Source organism: Saccostrea echinata, unplaced genomic scaffold (assembly GCF_033153115.1).
Source record: "Saccostrea echinata isolate AGI-Se365-2 ecotype Australia unplaced genomic scaffold, CSIRO_AGI_Sech_v1 ptg000006l, whole genome shotgun sequence".
NCBI lineage: Eukaryota > Metazoa > Mollusca > Bivalvia > Ostreida > Ostreidae > Saccostrea > Saccostrea echinata.
The window spans coordinates 14,036,142-14,059,889 of NW_026889755.1; the positions used below are offsets into that span (position 1 = coordinate 14,036,142).

At 33.3% G+C, this 23,748-nt stretch overlaps 1 protein-coding gene across 1 annotated transcript; it reads left to right on the forward strand.

Annotated features, from left to right (window-relative positions):
- The first annotated feature begins 4,132 nt into the window (after nt 1-4,132).
- On the forward strand, nt 4,133-16,455 carry LOC133180275 (uncharacterized). Its single transcript, XM_061314819.1, has 6 exons — nt 4,133-4,512; nt 9,109-9,243; nt 11,465-11,677; nt 12,718-12,773; nt 14,910-15,044; nt 15,439-16,455. Exons 1-6 carry the CDS (start codon nt 4,273-4,275, stop codon nt 15,476-15,478), a joined length of 819 nt encoding a protein of 272 aa, XP_061170803.1. The 5' UTR covers nt 4,133-4,272; the 3' UTR covers nt 15,479-16,455.
- Nucleotides 16,456-23,748: the final 7,293 nt, after the last annotated feature.

Sequence of the window (23,748 nt, forward strand, 5' to 3'; positions counted from 1 at the left end):
ATTAATCTTTAACTGGATGCTTTTCTACTCATTACTCCCAAAAGATTGTTGGATCTCCACTATCTACCATAAAACATTTTCAAAACTTATAAAACATCAATGATTTTTTTTTAGATATAATGTCACACAGTTTTCAATATGAAATTCATATGGACATGCTGATTTCACCCCCACCCCCATAAAATTAGTTTTTAAGTTCATAATACTATGTAATATCAAAATAGTTTAATAGGCAATATCAAATTAGTTTTCATTACTTGTCATAAAATTCATTTTAAAACTTGGGCTAGCCAACAAGTTATTTTTAATCCAACAGGCTTACCCATTTGGCCCAATACTCAAGGAATATAGATAGCACCGATGCTGTTACAGGCAGCTACTCCTCACACTAAACTCATTAATTTCTCTCTCTAATTTGACGATGCTTTTACAGCTACTCCTCACTAAAAAAAACTCATTAATTTCTCTCTCTAATTTGACATGCAATTTTCTGTTATCGAAATTCTTCTTCACCAGTGCTTGAAAATTACGTACACTCATGCGAGTGGTGGAATTTCTCTTAACATACATAATATTTGTTATAGATTGCTGTCAAGTATATGCTAAAAAAAAAAGTATTTTCTTGATTTAACATTTTTCTAATAAGGATAGTGCAAAAGTTTTAGATTTTTTGAATGTGTAAATGAATAGAAAAAGACATTTAAAAAAAAAAAAAAATTTCACTTAAATTAAAGGTCACAGTGAAAATGAAATAGGTCACGACACACCTTCTACCTTGAAATGACCAAGTTTAATGATTCTAAGTCTACTAGTTTTCTAGTTATGGACCAGACAGGGTTTTTCCATATTTGGCTATAATTTTTTAATTATAGGTCAGAGCGACCTACTTCTTGTGCGCAACACACCTTCTACCCAATATGTATAAGCTGACAAAGTTTGATAACTCTAGACCTTATAGTATTAAAGTTATGAGCCGATATGAGAAAAGCTAACAGACAGACACAAACCCTATAACATATTATTATATAGTCTATCTATAGTCCCTATATAATCTATACAAACGCAAACAGTTCATAACACTACATATTCACTGGATTTTAGGCCGTATTCACCGGAGGGTCAATTCGCATGCAACAGCATTGTGACGTCACAATCAAAATATCAAACAACGTTGTAAACAATGGATGCAACGGCCGCAGCGAGCTACGTATCTGTGCAGGAAAACGATTATTCAAACCTTTTTCAGGATTATTTTTTAACATCTGAACGTCTTACACATAGCCAAAGTCAGAAAGGAAAACACAGAGGTTACAAACAGTAATCTGGAGATTTTTTTTATTTTCAACAATGGAAGATCGCAAATGAAAATGGTGTCGTCATACAGCCTTGAATGTCTTATCTATACAAATCCCGACTATATAATAAAACAATTATGGACTCTTTTAGTGTTGAATATGGTTTGTTATTCACCAGAAAAATATTCATATTGACCGAGGCGAATTTCTACGTCCAAGGGGCATAACTCTAACAAAAAGGATGCGATCATATTCAAAACAGAACTTGGCCTAGATATTTATCTAATATACCTGTATGCTAAATTTCATTTCAATATGTGCAACCTCTGCAAAGAAAATGAACGGAAACTGCAAATAAGTGGAAATTTTCTAAGTCCAAGGGGCATCACTCTTATAAAAATGGTGCGATCGTACCCAAAAGAGAACTTTACCTACATATTCAGCTCATAAATCTGTATACTAAATTTCATTTTAATATGTGCCACCTCTGCAAAGAAAATGAACGGAAACTGCAAATAAGTGGAATTTTTCTAAGTCCAAGGGGCATAACTCTTACAAAAATGGTGCGATCATACCCAAAACAAAACTTGACCTGTATATTTACTTGATAAACCTGTATAACAAATTTCATTTCAGTATGTGCAACGGTTGTGAAGAAAATGAACGGAAACTAAATGGACCAACAGACCGACCGACGAACAACAGCAAAGCAATATGCCCTCCCTTCTTTGAAGGGGGGCATAAAAAGTTTTACCCCAATTTTCAAGCTTAGCCCTCTAGCCCTTCTGGTTCCAACACCTAAGGCATAAGCAGTTGAGAATGCCAACTATTAATGCAATGATTTATAGCACTAAGCATTACAATGCAATGCTTCAAGATTTATTTGTCTACTCTCTTATTAAGCAGGTCTTATCATTAGTTGCTTCAATTTAAGCATGTAAGTCTTAAGGCCAACTTTTTATCTATGTTAAGCATCCACAAACAAATTGTTTTAGTTAAATATTTGTGAAATTAAAGAAAAACACACATTAATGTTGAAATGTCACAAATGTAAAACTTTAAAACAGGTTGTTCTCTTTTCGGATCAGCATCTCTCTTTTCTAGAATGGTGGAGTGCAGTTATACCATTTTTTTTTCAACATGTCCATTAACTAAATAATAGTTTAAGTTAATCAGTTAATAACAATGACAGAAAATTTCTCAAATGACTGAGAAATTTTACAACTGGACATAAAATGTGCCTTTTCCCTGTGGGTTTGTGTGTCTATTCAGCTTAGAAAGATAGCTTTTCAAATTTGGGGTGGATGCTACACAAATACAAAATATTGGAATGGCCTAAATAAAACAAAATAATGATATTTTAATTCAATTATTTGACGAGTCGACAACATCAATTTCCATGCGTTTGTGGCAATAGTTCTTAAATCAAGAAGACAAGAACTAATCCATCAGTAATTCCCTTGGTCGCCATATTTGACGAACGAAAATTTTCAATATATGCCTACACCAAGTACTTACTTTAAATCTCTTTGATCAGGCTCGAGCAGCAAGTTGGAATTAATAACAATCTTATCTCTAAGGATCTTTGAAGACTTTCTTGAAATCTTTCCAAAAACGATGTCAGATTGCTGTCTATAAAGTGTAACCTGCAAGTCTCTGTCTACTGCAGCTGCAAACACTGGAAATGACAATGACGTCACATTCGGGCAAGGGTAAAAGTAGACTTCCCGACGCCCGACTATCTACAGCCCCGGAACGATATGCACATAGCGCGAGACGAACGTGAGATTACATAAATGTTAAATATGATAAAAAAAATTGATCAATATAAATTGGAAAGATATTTTTTTCTCAAAAAAAGGGATTTAATATAAATATATATAATGCCCAAATGATTTTAAAGCCATTTTATCTGTCATTTGTATGTGTATATATGTACATGTGTTTTTGCATGTTAATTTATGCTGTAAATGTTTTCTTGTGATATTTTAACTGTGATAGTCGGTCTAAGAGCTCTACAGAGCTCATGTTTCTTGTTATGTATTGTATACAATGCCGACTTTAAATAAAATTTACTTACTTACTTACTTACTTAGGGGTTTGTAATCATATATATAGCATGTTAATGAAGACAATAGTCAATTGTCACATTTGTTACTTCAGTATATAAACAGTGTCACCCCTTGGGTAAAATATTTTTTTTTGATATGGTCAAAAACAGTAAAGGGAAAGACACCTCCCGTCGTTTTTGTGTTAATCCTGTTATTTTAAAATCACACTTTAAATTGTATTTTATAAAATTACTTTGGTATAAATAATTTATTTCTTTCACATATTTTTATAACGTATTTCATTTAAAAAGTATATATATCTTTCCCAATTTATCTTTTTAAGTTATTGTTAACAGTACCGTCATTTAAACGCATTCACTAAAATTCACAATGTTTAATGGAAAAGATTGTTTTAATAAAAAAAAACTCTCCACTAGGCCCTAAATATCCAATTGTCAAAGGTTATCAGAGAAAAACTGCATATTATGACCATTTAATTTATGAAATTCACATTCATATCGCTTACAGATAATTATATATAAGGTATTTAAAATTATTTTTACATAATTATTATGTTATAAAGCTTGACACTAAAATGTATCATTTCTTCATCTTTTTTTATTATTTTTTTTTTTATTATTATTTGTCCGTAATCTTTTCATCTCCAAACATTCGGATGGCCTCAGCTGACTACATCTTATAAAATTCACAATTTTTCGGTACTTTCCGACAAGCGGATAAACCACGAGGTTGTTTAGCCTGGTTCCCTGTCCCTATTTTGCTTCGTACACTCCGCGTCACTGTAAGGATGAGCCAGTGGACCAGGTTAGAGGTTGTTTCACCGACCTCCGACGGAAGGACCCGAATGGTTTTCCCGCCGCACGTGCAGCGTCAGATTAATTCCCGCGCTCAGATCAGTGAAACGAATGATGGCCAGAAATATGCTAAGAACAAAAGTCTACATTTTGACAGAAAAGATTAGGCGGAAAAACGACCGGGGCTCTTTCCTAATCACCATGGCCTATGTAGACCTTGAGAAATCCGTCAAACAAATTACATTACCACACCTGAAGCACTTTGAAAACAGCCTTCAAAAAGGAAAATATTATTTGTGCTCTAATGTAGCAGCCATCGGCGACACTGTCCGCCTTACAGAATCCTCAAAGGTAAGAACATTCTACACTTTATTCCAAGATAGAAATGCCTATAATTTTACTTATCATTTATGCTACCAACAGTTCAGGGCCCCAATATCTTGGTCTTTTATTTCTTGTGAAAGACAGAAAGAGGGATGAGAAGGGAAGAGGTATTTATTACTCTTACAGTTTACAGTTGACATACACTAAAGTCGCCAATATTACAGGTCACGTCTAGATGTTTCATTGCAAAGTTCTTCAATCCTGCTTTTATCACAAGGGGATACAGTTTAAGCTTTATTGTCCCCTAAAAATTTTGTTTTTAAAAAGTTATGAAATTAACATTAACAATAGTTGAGAAGATGAATATGATAAATCGTTAAAGAATATGAAATAAAGGAGAGGCTTTCTGGAAATATGACGTCATTTGGTACGTTTCTAAGTTTAATGCAGAAAAGCACGTTTCTTTCCTAATTTTCCTTTTAAAAATTGTCTCCCACTGTCGCCCACTTTCATTTTTAGCTCACCTGAGCTGAAAGCTCGGGTGAGCTTTTCTGATCAACCGTTGTCCGTCTGTCTGTAAACTTTTTACACTTTCAACTTCTTCTCTAGAACCACTGGGCCAATTTTAATCAAACTTGGTGCAAATCATCCTTGGGTGAAGGGAAATTTAAATGGTTTAAACCAAGGGCCAAGACCCCTTCCAACGGGAGATAATCAAGAAAATACAAAAATACGGTGGGGTCATTAAAAAATCTTCTCCTCAAGAACCACTGGGCCAGAAAAGCTGAAACTTGTGTGGAAGCATCCTTAGGTAGTGTAGATATTAAATTGTTAAAATTATGACCCCCGGGGGTAGGGCGGGGCTTTAATAGGGAATCCAAGTTTTACATAGAAATATATAGAACAAATCTTTAAAAATCTTCTTAGAAAACACTGGGCCAGGGAAGCTGAAACTGATATGGAAGCATCCTTGGGTAGTGTAGATATTAATTTGTTAAAATCATGAACCCCGGGGGTAGGGCAGGGCCACAATAGGGAATCCAAGTTTTACATAGAAATATATATAGAACAAAAAGATCTGCATCAGCTAAGTTACTCAGGTGAGCGATGTGGCCCATTGGCCTCTTGCTGGATATATAAAATGCTATAAACAGGTCCAGGAAAATCACTATATTTAGCTATATAGGTATATCTACCTATATAGCTTTATTTACCTATAAAATATTGCTATATTTAGCTATTTTGGAATAAGTTTCAGTTTTATGAAAAGCAGACAAAAAGTCGCACAATGAGTCAGTATTAGTTTTCAACATATATATCAAAATCTTTCTGAAAGAAAATTCCACTGAAAATTAATGTCTTGTGCAATTTTTAGGTCACCTGAGTAACTCGGATGACCTATTGCCATCTGTTTTCGTCCATCGTTGTGTGTTAACATTTGAACATTTTCAGCTTCTTCTCTGATACCACTGAACCATTTTCTACCAAATTTGGTATGCAGCATCTATGGATGAAGGGGAACAAATATTGTGAATTTCATGGTCCCCGTCCCCCTGGGGCCTGAGGGGTGGGGCCAAACCTACTAAAATTATTGCAATCTTAAAAAATCTTTTTCTTTACTCCCTGACATCAAGCAGACAAACTGTTAGCATGAATGTAATAAGCAATGAGTCCTCTACCTAAATTGTGAAATTTATGGCCCCAGGGTCAGAGGTTCTAGTGCTAGGGCGGGACTATATATATTATATAGTGAAAATGCATTATTTCTTTGAAAATCATCTTCTCTGCTTCTGGGTATTAGATAGTTATGATGAGCAAGAATGCCTCTTCCACATTTGTTAATTTTATGGCCCCAGGGTTAAGGGTTCTAGTGTTAGGGCGGGGCTCTATAGATTATATATAATGAAAATGCATTTATTCTTTGAAAATCTTCTCGTCTGCTTCTTGGTTTTAAATAAACTAAGTACATAGTTATGATGAAAAAGAGTGCCTCTTCCAGATTTGTGAATTTTATGGCACCAGGTTCAGGGGTTCTAGTGTTGGGGTGGGGCTCTATAGATTATATGTAATGAAAATGCATTTATTCTTTGAAAATCTTCTCAGCTTCTGGGTTTTAAATAAACTAACTAGGTACATAGTTATAATGAGCAAGAGTGCCTCTTCCAGATTTGTGAATTTAATGGCCCCTGGGTCAGGGATTCTAGTGTTAGGGCGGCGCTATATAGATTATATAGTGAAAATGCATTTATTCTTTTAAAATCTTCCTCTCTGTTTCTGAGTATTAAATAAACTAAAATAATTAAGCATAAAGTTATGATGAGCAAGAGTGCCTTTTCCAAAATTGTAAATTTATAGCCCTAGGGTCAGGAGTTCCAGTGTTAGGGCGCGGCTCTATAGATTATATAGTGAAAATGCATTTTTTCTTTAAAAATCTTCTTCTCTGCTTCTGGGTTTGAAATAAACTAACTGAATACATAGTTATGATGAGCAAGAGTGCCTCATCCAGATTTGTTAATTTTATGGCCCCAGGGTTAAGGGTTCTAGTGTTAGGGCGGGGCTCTATAGATTATATATAATGAAAATGCATTTATTCTTTGAAAATCTTCTTGTCTGCTTCTTGGTTTTAAATAAACTAAGTACATAGTTATGATGAAAAAGAGTGCCTCTTCCAGATTTTTGAATTTTATGGCACCAGGTTCAGGGGTTCTAGTGTTGGGGTGGGGCTCTATAGATTATATATAATGAAAATGCATTTATTCTTTGAAAATCTTCTTCTCTGTTTCTGAGTATTAAATAAAATAATTGAGCACATGGTTATGATGAGCAAGAGTGCCTTTTCCAAAATTGTAAATTTTATAGTCCCAGGGTCAGGGGGTGTTAGGACGGCGCTCTATAGATTATATAGTGAAAATGCATTTATTCTTTGAAAATCTTCTTCTCTGCTTCTGGGTTTTAAATAAATTAGCTAAGTACATGGTTATAATGAGAAAGAGTGCCTCTTCCAGATTTGTGAATTTTTATGGCCCCGGTGTCAGGGGTTCTGGTGTTAGGGCGAGGCTCTATAAATTATATAGTGAAAATGCATTTATTCTTTGAAAATCCTTTCTTTGCTTCTGGGTTTTAAATAAATTAGCTAAGAACATAGTTAAAATGAGAAAGAGTGTTTCTTCAAGATTTGTGAATTTTATGGCCCCAGGGTCAGGGGTTCTGGTGTTAGGGTGAGGCTCTATAAATTATATAGTCAAAATGCATTTATTCTCTGAAAATCTTTTTCTCTGCTTCTGAGTATTAAATAAACTAAATAAGTACACTGTAATGATGAAAAAGAGTGCCTCTTCCAGATTTGTGAATTTTATGGCCCTAGGGTCAAGGGTTCTAGTGTAAAGGCGGGCTCTATTGATTATATAGTGAAAATGCATTTATTCTTTGAAAATCTTCTCTGCTTCTGAGTATTAAATAAACTAATTAAGCACATTGTTATGATAAGCAAAAGTTCCTTTTCAAAAATTGTGACTTTTATTGCCCAAGAATCAGGGGTTCAGGTGTTAAGGCTCTTTTGATTATTCAGTAAAAAAAACATTAATTCTTAGAAAATATTTTCCTTTGCTTTTGGGTTTATGCTAATGATCCAAGTATATATATATTAATGATGAAGAAAGGTGCATCTAGCAAAATGATTATTTTTTATGCCCCCCCCCCTCCTGGGTCAAGGGTTGGTAGGTGGGAGTTACATGGTCTGAAAACAAATTAATGCTTTGAAATGCCCAAATTTTGCATGTACACTAAAGTTAATGCAAGCTATATATTATATAAAAAGAAAGAGTTTCACTATTGTAGTTTTCACACAATAAAACTATAGTCACCCCCCTTTAAATACTTGATAACAACCCTAATCTTCTTTATTTGTGTCACTACAAGACATTTTATTATAACCCCCACAAACAAAGTTTGGGGGGTATATAGGAATCACCTTGTCCGTCTGTCTGTGCAATGGTGTCCGGTCCATATTTTTCTTAGAGGGACATTACAATCTACTACTCCACACTAAGATTGCTCATGACCCAAGGGTGTGTCATGACCTTGACCCAAGGTCATTTGGGCAAGTTCAAGGTCACTGGAAGAAAAATTTCATAATTCGTGTCTGGTACATATCTTTCTTATGGATAAACTTGGTAAATTCTCATTTCACACAAAGATTGCCCATGAAACCCTATTTTGTGTCATGACCTTGACCCAAGATCATTTGGGGAAGTTCAAGGTCACTGGAAGAAAAATTTCATAATTCGTGTCTGATCCATATCTTTCTTATGGATAAACATGGTAGGTTCTCATTTCACACAAAGATTGCCCATGACCCAATTGTGTGTCATGACCTTGACCCAAGGTCATTTGGGGAAGTTCAAGATCACTGTTAGAAAAATTTCATAATTTGTGTTTGATACATATCTATTATGGAAAATATTACTTCTAAAAAATCCAGCGGGGGGTATTTTGTCCAGTTTGGACAGTTCTTGTTGTATCATAATAGATTTAGACAAGTAGATCGAAATATCTGAGTACCTTAACAAAGCACCTGCTCTACTAAATATTGCTGAAATCTGAACAAAATTGACATGTTTTAAGGTTTTTGAAACATCTCCATTCGAAATGAACCAATCTGTCATTGACACATACCTCAACCCACCACAAGAAACAGTCGAGGAAATTCTCCAATCACCACAAAAAAGAATGGTTTCAGTCAGAGGTATTTTACGAAAAGTAAGCATAAATTTATTTCTTTCTTTTATATAAGGCTCAAGTGAACTTTTCTGATCACATTTGTCCGTTGTCTGTCCGTCTGTATACTTTTTAGCTCATCTGAGCTGAAGGCTCAAGTGAGCTATTCTGATCACATTTTGTCTGGCGTCCTTCTGTCCGTCTGTCTGTAAACTTTTAACATTTTAGACTTCTTCTCAAGAACCGCAGGGCCAATTTCAACCAAACTTGCCACAAAGCATCCTTGGGTAAAAGGGATTCAAGTTTGTTCAAATGAAGGGCCACACCCTTTTCCAAGGGGAGATAATTATGAATTAGAGAAAAATTAATGGCATTTTTAAAAAATCTTCTTCCCAAAAACCACTGAGCCAGGAAAGATGAAACTCACATGGAATCATCCTCAGGTAGTGTAGATTCAAGTTTGTTCAAATCATGACCCCCGGGGCTAGGGTGGGGCCAAAATGGCCGACTCAAGTTTTACATAGGAATATATAGGAAAAATCTTTAAAAATCTTCTTTTCAAGAACCACTGGGCCAGGAAAGATGAAACTTATGTGGAATCATCTTCAGGTAGTGTAAATTCAAGTTTGTTCAAATCATGACCCCTGGGCTAGGGTGGGGCCAAAATGGCCGACCCAAGTTTTACATAGGAATATATAGGAAAAATCTTTAAAAATCTTCTTCTCAAGAACCGCTGGGCCAGGAAAAATGAAACTCATGTGGAATCATCCTCAGGTAGTGTTGATTCAAGTTTGTTCAAACCATGACCCCCGGGGCTAGGGTTGGGCAAAAATAGCCGACCAAAGTTTATATAGGGATTTATAGGGAAACCTTTAAAATCATCTTTACAAGTACTTCAAACCTATGATTGGTGATATTAATATGGAATCATCTTCAGGTAGTGTAGATTCAAGTTTGTTCAAATCATGAACCCCTGGGGGGTTAAAATTCAATCCCCCCCCCCCCAGTAAACTTTCATTTCTGATCTGATATGTGCTTTTTCGTAGCCAATGTGCTCAGGTGAGCACTGTGGTCCCTGGGCCTCTTGTCACATTTACTTCTCCTCAAGAACCACTGGGCCAATTTTGACCAAACTTGGTACAAAGCATCCTTGGGTGAAGGGCAATTTAAATTGTTAAAATGAAGGGACATATCCCCTCGCAAGGGGAGAAAATCAAGGAAAGACAAAAATAGGGTTGGGTCATTAAAAAATCATCTTCTCAAGAAACACTGGCCCAGAAAAGCTGAAACTTATGTGGAAGCATCCTGGTATATTATAGATTCTAAATTATTCACATCATGACCCCCATGGGAAGGGCGGGCCCACAATGGGGAATCAGTTTTATATAGAAATATATAGGAAAAATCTTTGAAAATCTTCTTCTCTAGAACCACTGGGCCAGAAAAGCTGAAACTTATGTGGAAGCATCCTGGTATAGTTTACATTCCTAATTGTTCACATCATGACCCCCGGGGGAAGGGCAGGGCCACAATTGGGTATCAAAATTTTACATGGAAATATATTGGAAAAATCTTTAAAAATCTTCTTCTCAAGAACTGCTGGGCCAGGAAAGCTGAAACTTATGTGGAAGCATCCTGGTATAATGTTGATTCTAAATTGTTGAAATAATGACCCCCAGGGGAAGGGCGGGGCCACAATGGGGAATCAAAGTTTTATATTGAAATATAAAGGAAAAATCTTTGAAAATCTTCTTCTCAAGAACCACTGGGCCAGAAAAAGTGAAACTTATGTGGAAGCATTCTGGGGTAGTGTAAATTCTAAATTGTAGGAATCATGACCCCTGGGGGAAGGGCGGGGCCATTGTAGGGAATCAAAGTTTTACGTAGAAATATATAAGAAAGATCTTTGAAAATCTTCTTCTCAGGAACCACTGGGCAAAAAAAGCTCAAACATATGTGCCCATGGAAGGATCATTGGGTAGTATAAATTTCAAAATGTCTAAATTATGATCAGTGGGGTAGGGTGGGGATGCATTATGTATAACAAGAGGGAAATCCGGTAAAGAACAGAATGGTCAAAGCTTCTCAGGTGAGCGATGTGGCCCATGGGCCTCTTGTTATAGATACTTGTGAACATTCTTTTTAGAAAACATGATCATAATGATTATAATGTACAGTAATAATGTACAAAGATCACGTACATTTTATATTTTTACAATTAAATTGTATAACATATTTCTAATATACAAAGTATTTGTTCAAGTCATCACAGATCATAGAATCGCCCAATAGTAAGAGGAAGGAGATAACAATAGAGTCGATGGAAGGTACTTCCCGAGTAGTTTGTAAATTGTGGGGAGACCATGCCGACAAGTGTCTGCCGCAGAATGATGAAGTCGTGACTGTCTGCAACGTAGAAGTTGCAACATTTAAAGATATAATTTCACTAAATTCAACCCTGCTTACTTCCATAAAGGTATGAACTGAAATTCTTGTTCTCTTAACATTTACATTTTTAGGTCACCTGAGTAAAGTTACATCACCTGAGTAAACTCAGGTGACCTATTCCTATCCATTTTCATCCGTCAGCGTACAGTAATGTTTGAACATTTTGAGCTTCTTTTCTGAAGCCAGTAAACCAATTTCAACCAAATTTGGCATAAAGCATGCATGTAAAACAAAAATTGTTAATTTCATGATCCCTGTCGCCTGCAGGATGGAACCAAAACCACTCAAATTAGTGCAATCTTGAACAAGATGTGTTTGGAAAACACTATTCACCCATCTTCAACACAATTTAAAAAAAAAAAAAACACTTTTAGCATATGGGCCATAGTCAAGGGCACAAGATCACAGATCTTGATGTCATTCAAAAGAACTTGATTAGTAAAATATGCATACCAAATATGAAGTCTCTATCTCTCATTGTTCAAAAGTTATGCTGAAGATTCAAAACAGATATTTTTAGCATATAGGACACTGTCAAGGTCACAAGGTCATTGACCGTAGTGTTGTATGAAACGACTTAATCAGTGGCATATGCATACCAAATTTAAAGTCTCTATCTTTTATGGTTCATAAGAAAAGGTGAAAGTTAAATTCACAGAAAAAAAATATTTTTAGTATATCGGTCAAGGTCACAGAGTCATTGCTCTTGATGTCATTTGAAAGAGCTTAATTAATAATTTTTTTCTTCCTTTATTTTAATAACATACCAGTTGAGCTAAAGACTTAACACACACTTCTGGTTTATTCATTCTTTTGAAACCTTGAAAAGTGGCCACATGTGTAGCCAATTTCTTGTTCTCAAACAAGTCATCTCTTAAATCAGGTTTGACTGTAGTGAAAATGCATGCTCCTGTCTATTTTACAAATAGAAAAAATAATGTAAAACTTGCAGATCTATAAGAAAAAAAATACATTCAAGTGAGTCTTTTCAAGCAAAGGATTAAGTTGCATGAACTTTCCACTTTAATGCTTTAATTAAAAATCATTACAACAATTTTTCTATCATAGGAATCCGAAGAGAACACCATAGTCGAAGGAAAAGTCGAAGGGGTAGATTTTAGAGAGTAAGTCATTAAATTTTATTCTTCTTCACTGACTACAGCTGAAAGATTACTTGACATTTTGTGATCACATATCCTATTATTTTTAGGTCACCTGAGCCGAAGGCTCAAGTGAGGTTTTCTGATCACATTTTGTCCAGTGTCCATCTGTCTGTCTGTCCGTCTGTAAACTTTTCACATTTTCGACTTTTTCTCAAGAATCACTAGGCCAATTTCAACCAAAATTGCCACAAAGTATCATTGGGTGAAGGAAATTCAAGTTTGATCAAATGAAGATAATTGGCAATTAAGGTCCCAAAATGGCCGACCAAAGTTTCATATAGGAAATATAGGAAAAGTTTTTTTAAAATCTTGTCTAGAATAGCATAGTCATTATTCATCATATTTACATAGAAGCATCCTCAGCTGGTGTAGATTCAAGTTTGTTCAAATCACCGCTTAATGTTTTTTCAAATCAAAGCTTAATGACCAACATTCAGTAAAAACATTCCACAAATTTTGCTTCTTCTAATATTTTGTCATCAGTTTAACTCTGGTTTTGAATAAACATGCGTATATGTAGGCTCTTTATGAAAGCACATTAGCTTTAATTTCTCATAACTATCTTTGAAAGTTGAAATTGCGATTATTTGTCTTTCTGAGTAACAATCATTATATTAGTCACAGGATCCCAAATTACCTCGATCACATGGTCATCATATTACTTACCAATGCAGCATGAGACTGATATTATGCTAAAGTCATAGGTGCAGCTTACTAATTTTAAATTGTTTAAATGAAATGCATATTTTTGAAATCAAAATGATGTTTTTGTCGATTTCCATAAGATACTCTGCTCTCATTTCTGTTACATATTTCTATAATAACACTAACCTGGTTCCCCTAACCAGTTTACAAATGCATTTTACAAGAACTAATTAATAGTTGTACATACAACTAGTTTGTTTTGCTTAATTCTTTGCAAGCGTGTCTTGTTTTGGCATTGGGTTACGAATAGAAATTAATGCAGCTTTGTGGATATTGGACACCTGAGCTTACAATAAGGCCACAATAACTTAATTTGTTATAGTTTAGGGTCCTCCACACACCCACAGCTTATGTTCGCATATTATTGAGCATTACTTTTAACAAACATATCAACCTTTAAAAACTGTCCAGGGATTAAGATATAATTTATACTGATTTTTTAAAATAATTATTTCACAAGTTTCAAGAAATTTTTCCCGAGGCGTTTTCATACCTAGCAAAAAAAATTTGCCTTACCCTTTCGTATATTTTTAAGCTCACAGAATAACCATAAAAACTCAATTTTATCGATCAACACATTTTTTACAGAAATTTATTTTATTTATAAGAAGTACATAAAACTCTTTTTCTTTGAAATACATCACGAGAAAAATCAACAAGGACTCCTTTTGAAGAGAAGAAACATTAATGAATTAGATTACATAAAAAAATTGAATTAAAATTAAATGCACTGATGTAGAAAAAACATTTTCAAAATCTCTGGTATCAAAGTTCCTTTTTGGAGTTATCTTTCCTGTTGCTCGGGACTCAAAAACTTTGGCAAGTCTCCGCTTACGTCACCATACTATTATAATTTAGTAATATACTAGCCACTGAACTGGACAAAAATAAAAGAGAAAAACTATAAACGCACACTATTTTATCAATATTTATAAACACACAATGAGATAATGTATTATTGAAACGTACAAATTAGTGTGCCGAAATTTCAACATGTTCAACTACACAGTATCAAAAACAGACTCGGTTGATTAGCCTGAAAGTGTAAATAACCTATACTTTTCTCGTCATACACATCGGTACCTGTTGTCTAGGAATTATTATCTTTATAATAATAATCCAAGACGTCTATTGTTCTTTTATTGAAAAAAAAAAATACCGCAATCCTTTTCATCGGTCACTCCGTGATCATCATGCCATGTGTTTATTGTTTACAAACAGTGGAAGGACAATTTGTTCATGTATTTTCTCAATAAAATCGGAAGTAAAAGTATTTTTTCTCTATATACGTCACAGGTCACATGGTGTGGAGGACCCTTAAATAAAGAAATTTGAAAAAAAAATTCTTAAACTAGCCATAGTGACTCAAAGATCATCTTTTTTTTCATCTAGGGACTTCAGCTATCTCATCATTGACACAAAAACTTATAAAGTAAAAACAACGGAACTGGAAAGAATATTTCCCAGAGGGTTCGAACAAGACATACATATCAAAGGAAGCGCTCATGGATTTACCATTGTTGAACTGTAAAGTTATTTATATAACTATATATATAATCATGATCTCAAAAACTCTCATTAAAATAATTATATAATCATGATCTCAAAATCTCTCATTAAAATAATTGCAAACATTATCAATAATGCAAAATTTCAACTTTTTACTTTTAATATATCTAGTATTACAGATTGTACCTCTTCAACAAATATAATTATTTGGAAAAAAATTTCTTCGGTATTATCAATGAGGTCAAAAATTTATATATTACAACATTGCAAATACTATCAATATAAAGTATATCAAAACATTTTTACTATTAATCCATTTTTAATGAAACTCTTGAAGAAATAGATCTTCACAATATTTTTAAAGTACTTTCATGCAACTTTAATTTTCATTCATAATTCTTCATTTTTCCAGAGAGAAGATCAACCCAGCAAAGAAACCTAAGAGAGATTAAACTTTTCAAGAAAAGTACTTCTTTTGAACAATTTGAACAACGCCCATTTCATTTCAGCTATAATTCAAAGCTCAAATAAGCTTTTCTAATCATAATTTGGTCGTCTGTCTAGCTGTCCGTCTGTCTGTAAACATTTCATATTTTTAACTTCTTTTCAAGAACCACTGGACCAATTTCAATAAAACTAAACACAAAGCATCCTTGACCACAGAAGACTCAACTACTATCTTCATATGAAAGGCCATGTATGACCTCTTATAAAGGGAAATAATGAAGACATAATTAAAATTTTGTGGCATGTTTGTAAATCTCCTCATCAAGAACCACAGAGTTGGGAAAATATAAAACTAATCTGGAAACATCTTCAAGTATTGCACATTACAAAATTTGATTTTTAAATTATGACCCCCAGATATAGCCTGAGGCCACCAGATATGATCAAAGTTTAACATACGAATATATAAGAAAAAACTTTAAAAAATCTTCTTAAAGACAACAAATCCATGATCTTTGACATCTTATATGTATGCATCCTCAGGTAGTCATTTAATTAGTTCAAATCATTAAATGTCCCCTCATGAAAGGGTGCTTTTCAAATGAAAATCATATTTTTAGTACAAATATTTATAGGAAAAAATTGAAAATCTCTCAAGAATAACAAAGCCAAAATTGCTCATATTTACAAAAAAAAAAAAAGTTGTGTTATTATATTTGTATAAATCATGACCCCAAGGGTTAAGGTAATTAAACAGTGGACAATCAAATTTAATAAACGAATATATATTAAACAAATATTTCCTTCTGAAACAGCTTCAAAAACATGCCATTGGAAATATACATATCAAAACATACACAACGCCATCCTTAAAGAAATGTTTGTTTAGAATTGCCACCTGGGGGGTTTCAGACCCATGAGGGAGGGAGGTTTTTTTTTTTTTTTTAATTGAAGCTAAATGATTAAAAAATCTTGGTGAACAGTAAAGATTTTCAATAATTTTCTTTCTTTTATTTATTGATATGTTTTGTTTTGTTTTGAAAAATTATATATAGCACTACACAGAATGGTACTCATATATCAATCTAATTCAGATGTTAGATCTGAACATTTATTAGAATTCACCTTAAACGTCAAACTTCTATTTTATTTAAAAAATCATTTTTTAAACAATTTTATCAGTGTATTTCATAGCATTGCTCTTGTTTAACATTACATTTCAAAGACTAGCTTGTGAGTTGTCATACTGTCAGATATTTTTCATTTCTTGTCCTTGCAATTTTCTAACTGGGATCTGAACAATCTTTTTTATTTCAACATAAGGGACTTAGCCTCTCAAGTTCAATGTTGAATCTATTGAGATATTCAATACCAAACAAAGTATAATTTTATTTTGGCCCAAGTATTGTAGATTCAAATTTGTTTACAACATTACCAAATGATGGAGAATGGGGAAACAATGCTGAGTCAAGGCTTTACATATAACAATAAAGGATTTTTTTTATAAGTTTTCTCAACAACATAATCATGATTAGTGATCTTTTTATGAAAACATCCACACATAATTCTGTCAACATGTTTTCAAATTTTAATTCCTAGGCTTCAAACTTTTATTTAGAAAACCCATAGCACATCAACACATTAACATCTATATTAAACCATTGTCATTTAGTGTAGATTCAAGTTAATTCATATAACCCCCCACCCCCTTAAGTTGTATGTTTGGACGTTTTAGCCACACTGGATTTCATTTTGCTTTCTTCTTGGCCGTGACATGTATTACTAACAGGTGAGCAATGTCACTCATGGTCGCACCACTTCTTTATTGCTGACCTTTTTCTTGCAGAAGTGCACATGTTTTTATTGATTTTTATTATCAAGTAACCTTGGTAAACAGGTTTCAAGTTTTCAAGTTTTTATGGCAAATTTGAAAGCATTTTTTTTATACCTCACTTTTTATAAATATGATTAGAGGTCATATTGTTTGGTCTATGCATTCGAAACAATTTAACAGAAGAAATTGATCTATTATTTTGAAACCCTATTTCCCAATGTGTAGGGGTAAAATATTTCAAGTGCACAGATATTGTTTGACCAATTGACTTCTCTAGGTCATAAACATGCTTTTCTTAAATTTGTCACAAGTTCAGTTTTACAAGCAAAAACACTTTATTTACTCATTATTAGTGCAACAAAAATTAATCAATAGCTTCTAAGGCTACCACCATATCATTTCAAAAACAACCGCAATGATCTTTTTCTTTTTTTTCTTTTATAGTTTTCCAGGTTTAAAAAAAACATTGAGTTATTCCCCACCTCATTAATTCTATCTTAAATGATAGATAATTTATTAGAAAACGATATATATCTTCAAAATTCACAATATTTTATGAATAAATATTCAAAGAAATATTTGGAATAACATAATTTCAAGTTGAATACATATTACAACTTAAAAGAAAACCTACCTGATGCATTTAATTTTTGGGCCTGAGAAACTATTAATTTTTTTTTAGCCTTAATGAAACCTGTATGCAACATTTATGTCCTATGGACTTGTATTTCTTTTAAACTGTGTCAAATACAACACACATCCATCTTTGAGATAAGATGTTCCAAAAAATACTGGTAACCACATTGTATAATGTGCTCATCGATACTGTTTAACATTTTATTCTTATTATTTCACAAATGCAACCTATTTTTGCAACATTATTAATGTGTGTGAAAAAATCATTACTTGCCTATATCCTGACCACATTATGAAACTTTTTTTTTTATTATATTGTGAACATTTTTGGTAAAGTCCTTTCACAGGATTTTTGAACGAATGTTATCAGTTCTTATTTTGTTGTTTTTACACATAATTATTGTTCCAGCTATTCCAGAAAAAATGTAGTTGGTTGTGGGGGAGGGGGCTAGAAGGCACTTAATACATTTTTTTAGGTAGTAAAGTATACAAATTACTTTCATTTGAAATTTACAGACAGCATACAATGTTCCATCTCAAACACATCACATCGTACAATTTTTGTAGTGAGTATCATTAACTTTGACGAGCGCTATCTATTCAACCTGTAGCAGAAAAAACGCAATTTTTTTATTTTGAATTTAGATGAATGGTGCTATATCAAAAGAATTTCCAATTCAATGTAATGCTGATTGGGGGGAAAAACAATTAACAATACAAGTGGTTAGGTAAAATTAAAAGTGCCTTTTAAACTTTCCATATTACATTTTTTACCTGGAATAGCTCAATGTCAAATTGAAATGACATTACTGAAATAAAAGAATGCAAAATTTGTATATCTCTTCTCATTTGATGTTCTGACTGAAACTTTAGAAAATGCACAATTCAAGTACTAACAGGCGAACTAGTTTACATACATTTTACTCTTAATATTTCATTTAAATTGTGCATTTATTTTTAGTTACATTTCATTTTAGATTTTGGGCATCACTTTTCCCATAACTACATTTTTAGTTTACCACAGCAGAAAGCTCAAGTGAGCTTTTATCGATTGTCTGTTGCTGTAAATGTAAACTTTTTAGTTTCATCTTCTTGATATTGCAACAATTTCTTGAAAAATGAATGACATATACATATTTTAAAATTCTTCTAAAGAACCTCTGTACCATCAAAGATGACTTTGATATTCTCTGGTAGTATAGATTAAAATTTCTTACAAGCTTTACCCCTGAGAGAAGGCAGGCCAAAATGGAAGATAAAGGTTTCACATGTGCAATACCTTCTCAAGCACAGCAAAACAAGAATTAATCATATTTATATGCAAGCATCCTCGATTGTATACTTTCAGTTATCTTTGCAAAATTGACTTCCAATCGCGTGAATTTCTGTCCTCAACATGAGAAGCTATCATGGCTAGATCTCGTAAACGGAAAGAGATTAACAAACAAAACCTGTAAAATTGTTAGATCTTGATGAGTACGCAGAACCACCGGGGATAAGATTGTCCGCCGTCACTTCCAGTCGTCACAGGAAGTGATCAAACAAAGTGAAAATACAACTTGTCTCTTCTGAAACTTTTTTTGCATCACATTATAGCATCTTATTTGTAGTTTCAAGATGTATCAGTACCACCGGTAAAAAAAACCGTAAACTTCCGGATATAAGAGAAAAACTACGTAATTTGAGTACATTTCTTTCCCATAAATACTTTTTTAGATAAAATATTTTTGAATATGTTATTCAGACTGCAAATGTCTACAGAAACTTCAAATATATTTTTTAAAATATTCACTTCCGGTTGCCTGATTTCCTGTCCTCAAAATGAGAAGTTATCATAGCTACATCTCGTAAACGGTAAGAAATTAAGACACCAAACTTATAGGATTGGTAGATCTTGATGAGTAGGCAAATCCATTTTGGTTAACATTTTCCGCCGTCACTTCCGGTTGTCACACGAAGTGATGGAATAAATCAAATATTGAAACATTTCTTTATAGAATCTTCTTAGTCAAACATTTAAAAAAATAAAACTGATTTTTGTAAATGTTATTGAGACTTTAATAGTTTAAACTTACATCAATAATCTTGGTAAGTTACACCTCCTGTCGTTCGTTTTCCCGAAATCAATTAAAAAAATCATGTGCCTTTTTTAACATATATAAAAGTTCATTCATGCAGATCAATAGAGGAGAACGGAAGACCTTCTTTGTTGCTTTAGCAACAAGAGTTTCTAGTTATTATTATTATTATTCTTTTTTTCATAGTTATGGCGATATCTCAGCTGTGAGTGAGCAGATTTCAGAGATTTTTTCGCGGAAGATGCATCATGTAAATATCTCCAGACGTGTTTTTCATTTTTTCAAAAATCACTTCCGTTCGCGATTTTTGGGGAAATTTGTATTTTTTAAATGGCATTTTGTCCAGAATTTTTCTCGACAACGGCTAAAGATATGAAATTGAAACTCAATGAATAAATAGAACATCAAATTCCAATATGGGGAACGACCTTTATTTTTCGTCGTCGGCACTTCCGGTCGCAAACGGAAGTGAATTCAAAAAATCCAATTTTTCAACTTTTTTGTTTTTCAATATTTTTCTTTAGGATTTACAGGGTTTATAGAGTGTTTTACAAGAATTCTAAATATGTATTCAATATTTTGATGCGTGCATTTATTGCAAAGATATGACTGATCCAAACTTTGTCCCACTGTCTGGGGTTCGAATCCTGCTGGAGGTAGTTAATTTTTTTTCTTTGTTTTTCTCTTTTTTTCAGTTGCTAATGACTTCTCTCTCTTTAAAAACATGTATGGTAGTTTTTGCTGATTTTTAAAAGCTTTTTTGTCAGAGATTCTGTAGAAAACCTTTCGACATATACTGAATATCTTTGCATCTATGATATGTCCTTTTAAAACTATTTTAAGATTTCATTCTTGTCCCCAAAGCTTGACCCATTCAAAAGTTGTCACCCCTTTTGCAATAAAACCTTGTTATCGCTACTCCTCCGAAACCGTAAAACGTAGAGATTCCAAGCCTTCAGCAGTGTCTTCGACTCATTTAATACTCTCTTCATTCTATCATTGCAAAAGCATTCTTTGGTCCCTTGTATGAGTTACTGCCCCTGAAAGTTTATGCTGCTTACATTTAATGAACCTTTTTTAAAACGGTGTATCCTAGAGACATGGGACCAACTGCATCGGCATGTTTGATTTTGACCTTGAAATATAGGTCAAGGTCAAAGTCATTTAAAAACATAAGAAATTCCTTATATATGTGTGAAATATAGCAATTCACCAAATGACCTTGAACTTTGACCTTGACCTTTGGCCTTGACATTGGGTCAAATGAAAAAGTAAGGACATGCATCCAGCTCCAGTATCAGGTAAAAACATTAGAAAGTAAAGATTTCCTTGTTTTGTTTTGTTTTGGTTTTTTTTTTTTTTGAAATGGCCCTGACCTTTGATCTTGACCTTTGATCTTGACCCAAAGGTCACAATCAGGCTTGAAGATGTGAAAGTAGTTACAATTCTTAGTTTAAAAGAGGCATAAAATAAATAATTCATTCCCCCCCCCCTTCTTAAAAAAAATCACATCAACAACAACGTAGAATATTTCTGTAAAATTCAAACCAGACCTCGGATCGACAACATATTTGGTACATTTGTAGTATAGACCTCAGAGAAACTTTCTTGAGAGTCTTACGATGAGTCTTATAAGTTTATAGAAGTCATGAAGTTTCACGGCAAAAACTACAAGTTCTGTTGTGTTTGAAATTAAAATGCAGGTGAACGAAGAAATGATCTAAACCTTTTATCGGCTATTTCTTCAGATGTCGTTAGTAGCATTCGATTTTCCTGATATGATACGACATTTTAATACCAAGCATTCTCTCTTTCTTTTACATTTGGAATTTATTTGATTTTTATTTAGAATTAATCAGTTTCCAGAAATAGCGATTTTCGGTATATTAAAAACAATTCTCGCTTTCATTGTCGTGTTTCCCTTCTAAAAATGCATGTTGGGAGTTTAATTTGTGCTACACATATTTAATTTAACCCAAAGAAATGCTTATTTAAATGTTTCATATTTATTTCAGGATATTCAGTCAGAAATGTTAAAATCCGAACCCGATCTTTTAAGCTTACAACAAAGCTATTTTCAAAAAATTCAGCGTGCTCACAATATCGATGAATCGGGCTACAGTCCATTAATACATTTTCATTAGGGAACAGTGTTAACGTTTTCTCACGCACACCCGTCCCTTGTTATTTTATATACTGCTTGCAAGTTCAGGAACTATTTCCTTGTACGGAACTTCTTTCTTCCCCTACCGATTCTAAAAATACGCTTGTATTTATTCTATAGTCTTAAACAATTAACTTGCTCAATTTTATCGGAATGTGTAGCGCAGTGGTTAGAGCACCTGCCTTTCAAACCAAGGGTTTTGAGTTCGATCCCAGCTGGAGGAGGATTTTTTTTTTTTTTTTTTTTGGATTTTTTTGCTTTTTTTTTTTTGGCATTTTTCTTTTTCTCGGCCTAAACGACACGAAAACACTTAAAAAGGTGGAAAGGCCTCTAATTGTTCTCTGAACAATTAGTTTACTTGTTATTATTAAGGTATTTCGATATATATGATAAGATATGAATATGAAACTTGCTGAGGTGATAGAGCATCAAATGTAGATATGTTGATCGACCATTATTTTCCATCGTTCGTACTTCCGGTCGCAAACGGAAGTGAATTAAAAAATGTTAAATTTGTAACTTTTTTGTTTTTCAATATTTTTCTCTGGGATTTACAGGGTTAATCGAGAGTCTTCTAAGAGTTCTAAGTATGTTTTTATCATTTTGATTGATGCATTTGTTGCAAAGATATGTAATACAAAGATAGATTACATGATCAGTACGTACTGGTCCCTGCTGACAAAGCAGGTAACAATATTGTCTTTGTTTGTAAGACTCATTATATTAAATGTATTTTAGAGGAACTTGGATTTAATTCTACAAGTGGTAATCCAACTTATACTCATAGTTCCCTTTCTAAGGAAGAACTTCTTCAAAATCATATGTCAGTTTTGAATATTTTTAATATTCCAAACAACCAAAATGAATTCGAATTACCATATTTATATTGGATTCCGAAACTTCATAAAAATCCTTACAAACAAAGATACATAGCAGGTTCCAGTATATGTTCAACCAAGCCTCTATCTTTACTCCTCACTAAGATATTAACAGTGGTGAAGGAGAAACTTCAAGAGTACTGTGCAACAATATATTCGAGAAGTGGTGTAAATCAGATGTGGATACTTAAAAATTCCAAGGAACTTTTGGAAAATTTGAAATCACAAGATTTTACCAAAATCAACAGCTTTAAAACTTACGACTTTTCAACTTTATACACAACCATTCCCCACGATAAATTAAAGTCCAGGCTTTTTGATATCATTGACAGCTGCTTTTTCAATAAAAATGGAACTCGTAAATATACTTACCTTGTCATTGGTCATTTGCAAAATTATTTTGTTAAAAAACATTCTGATTGTACACACAAGTACTCTGAAGTTGACATTAAAAAGATGCTTGAGTTTCTTATTGACAATATCTATGTGGTTTTTGGAGACCAGGTCTTCCAACAATCTATTGGAATTCCCATGGGTACCAATTGCGCCCCGTTATTAGCAGACCTTTTTTTGTATTCATATGAAGCAGAATTTGTCCAAAATCTTGTACGTGAAAAGAAGAAAACACTTGCTGTGGTCTTCAACTCGACATTTAGATATATCGACGACGTATTGTCAATTAACA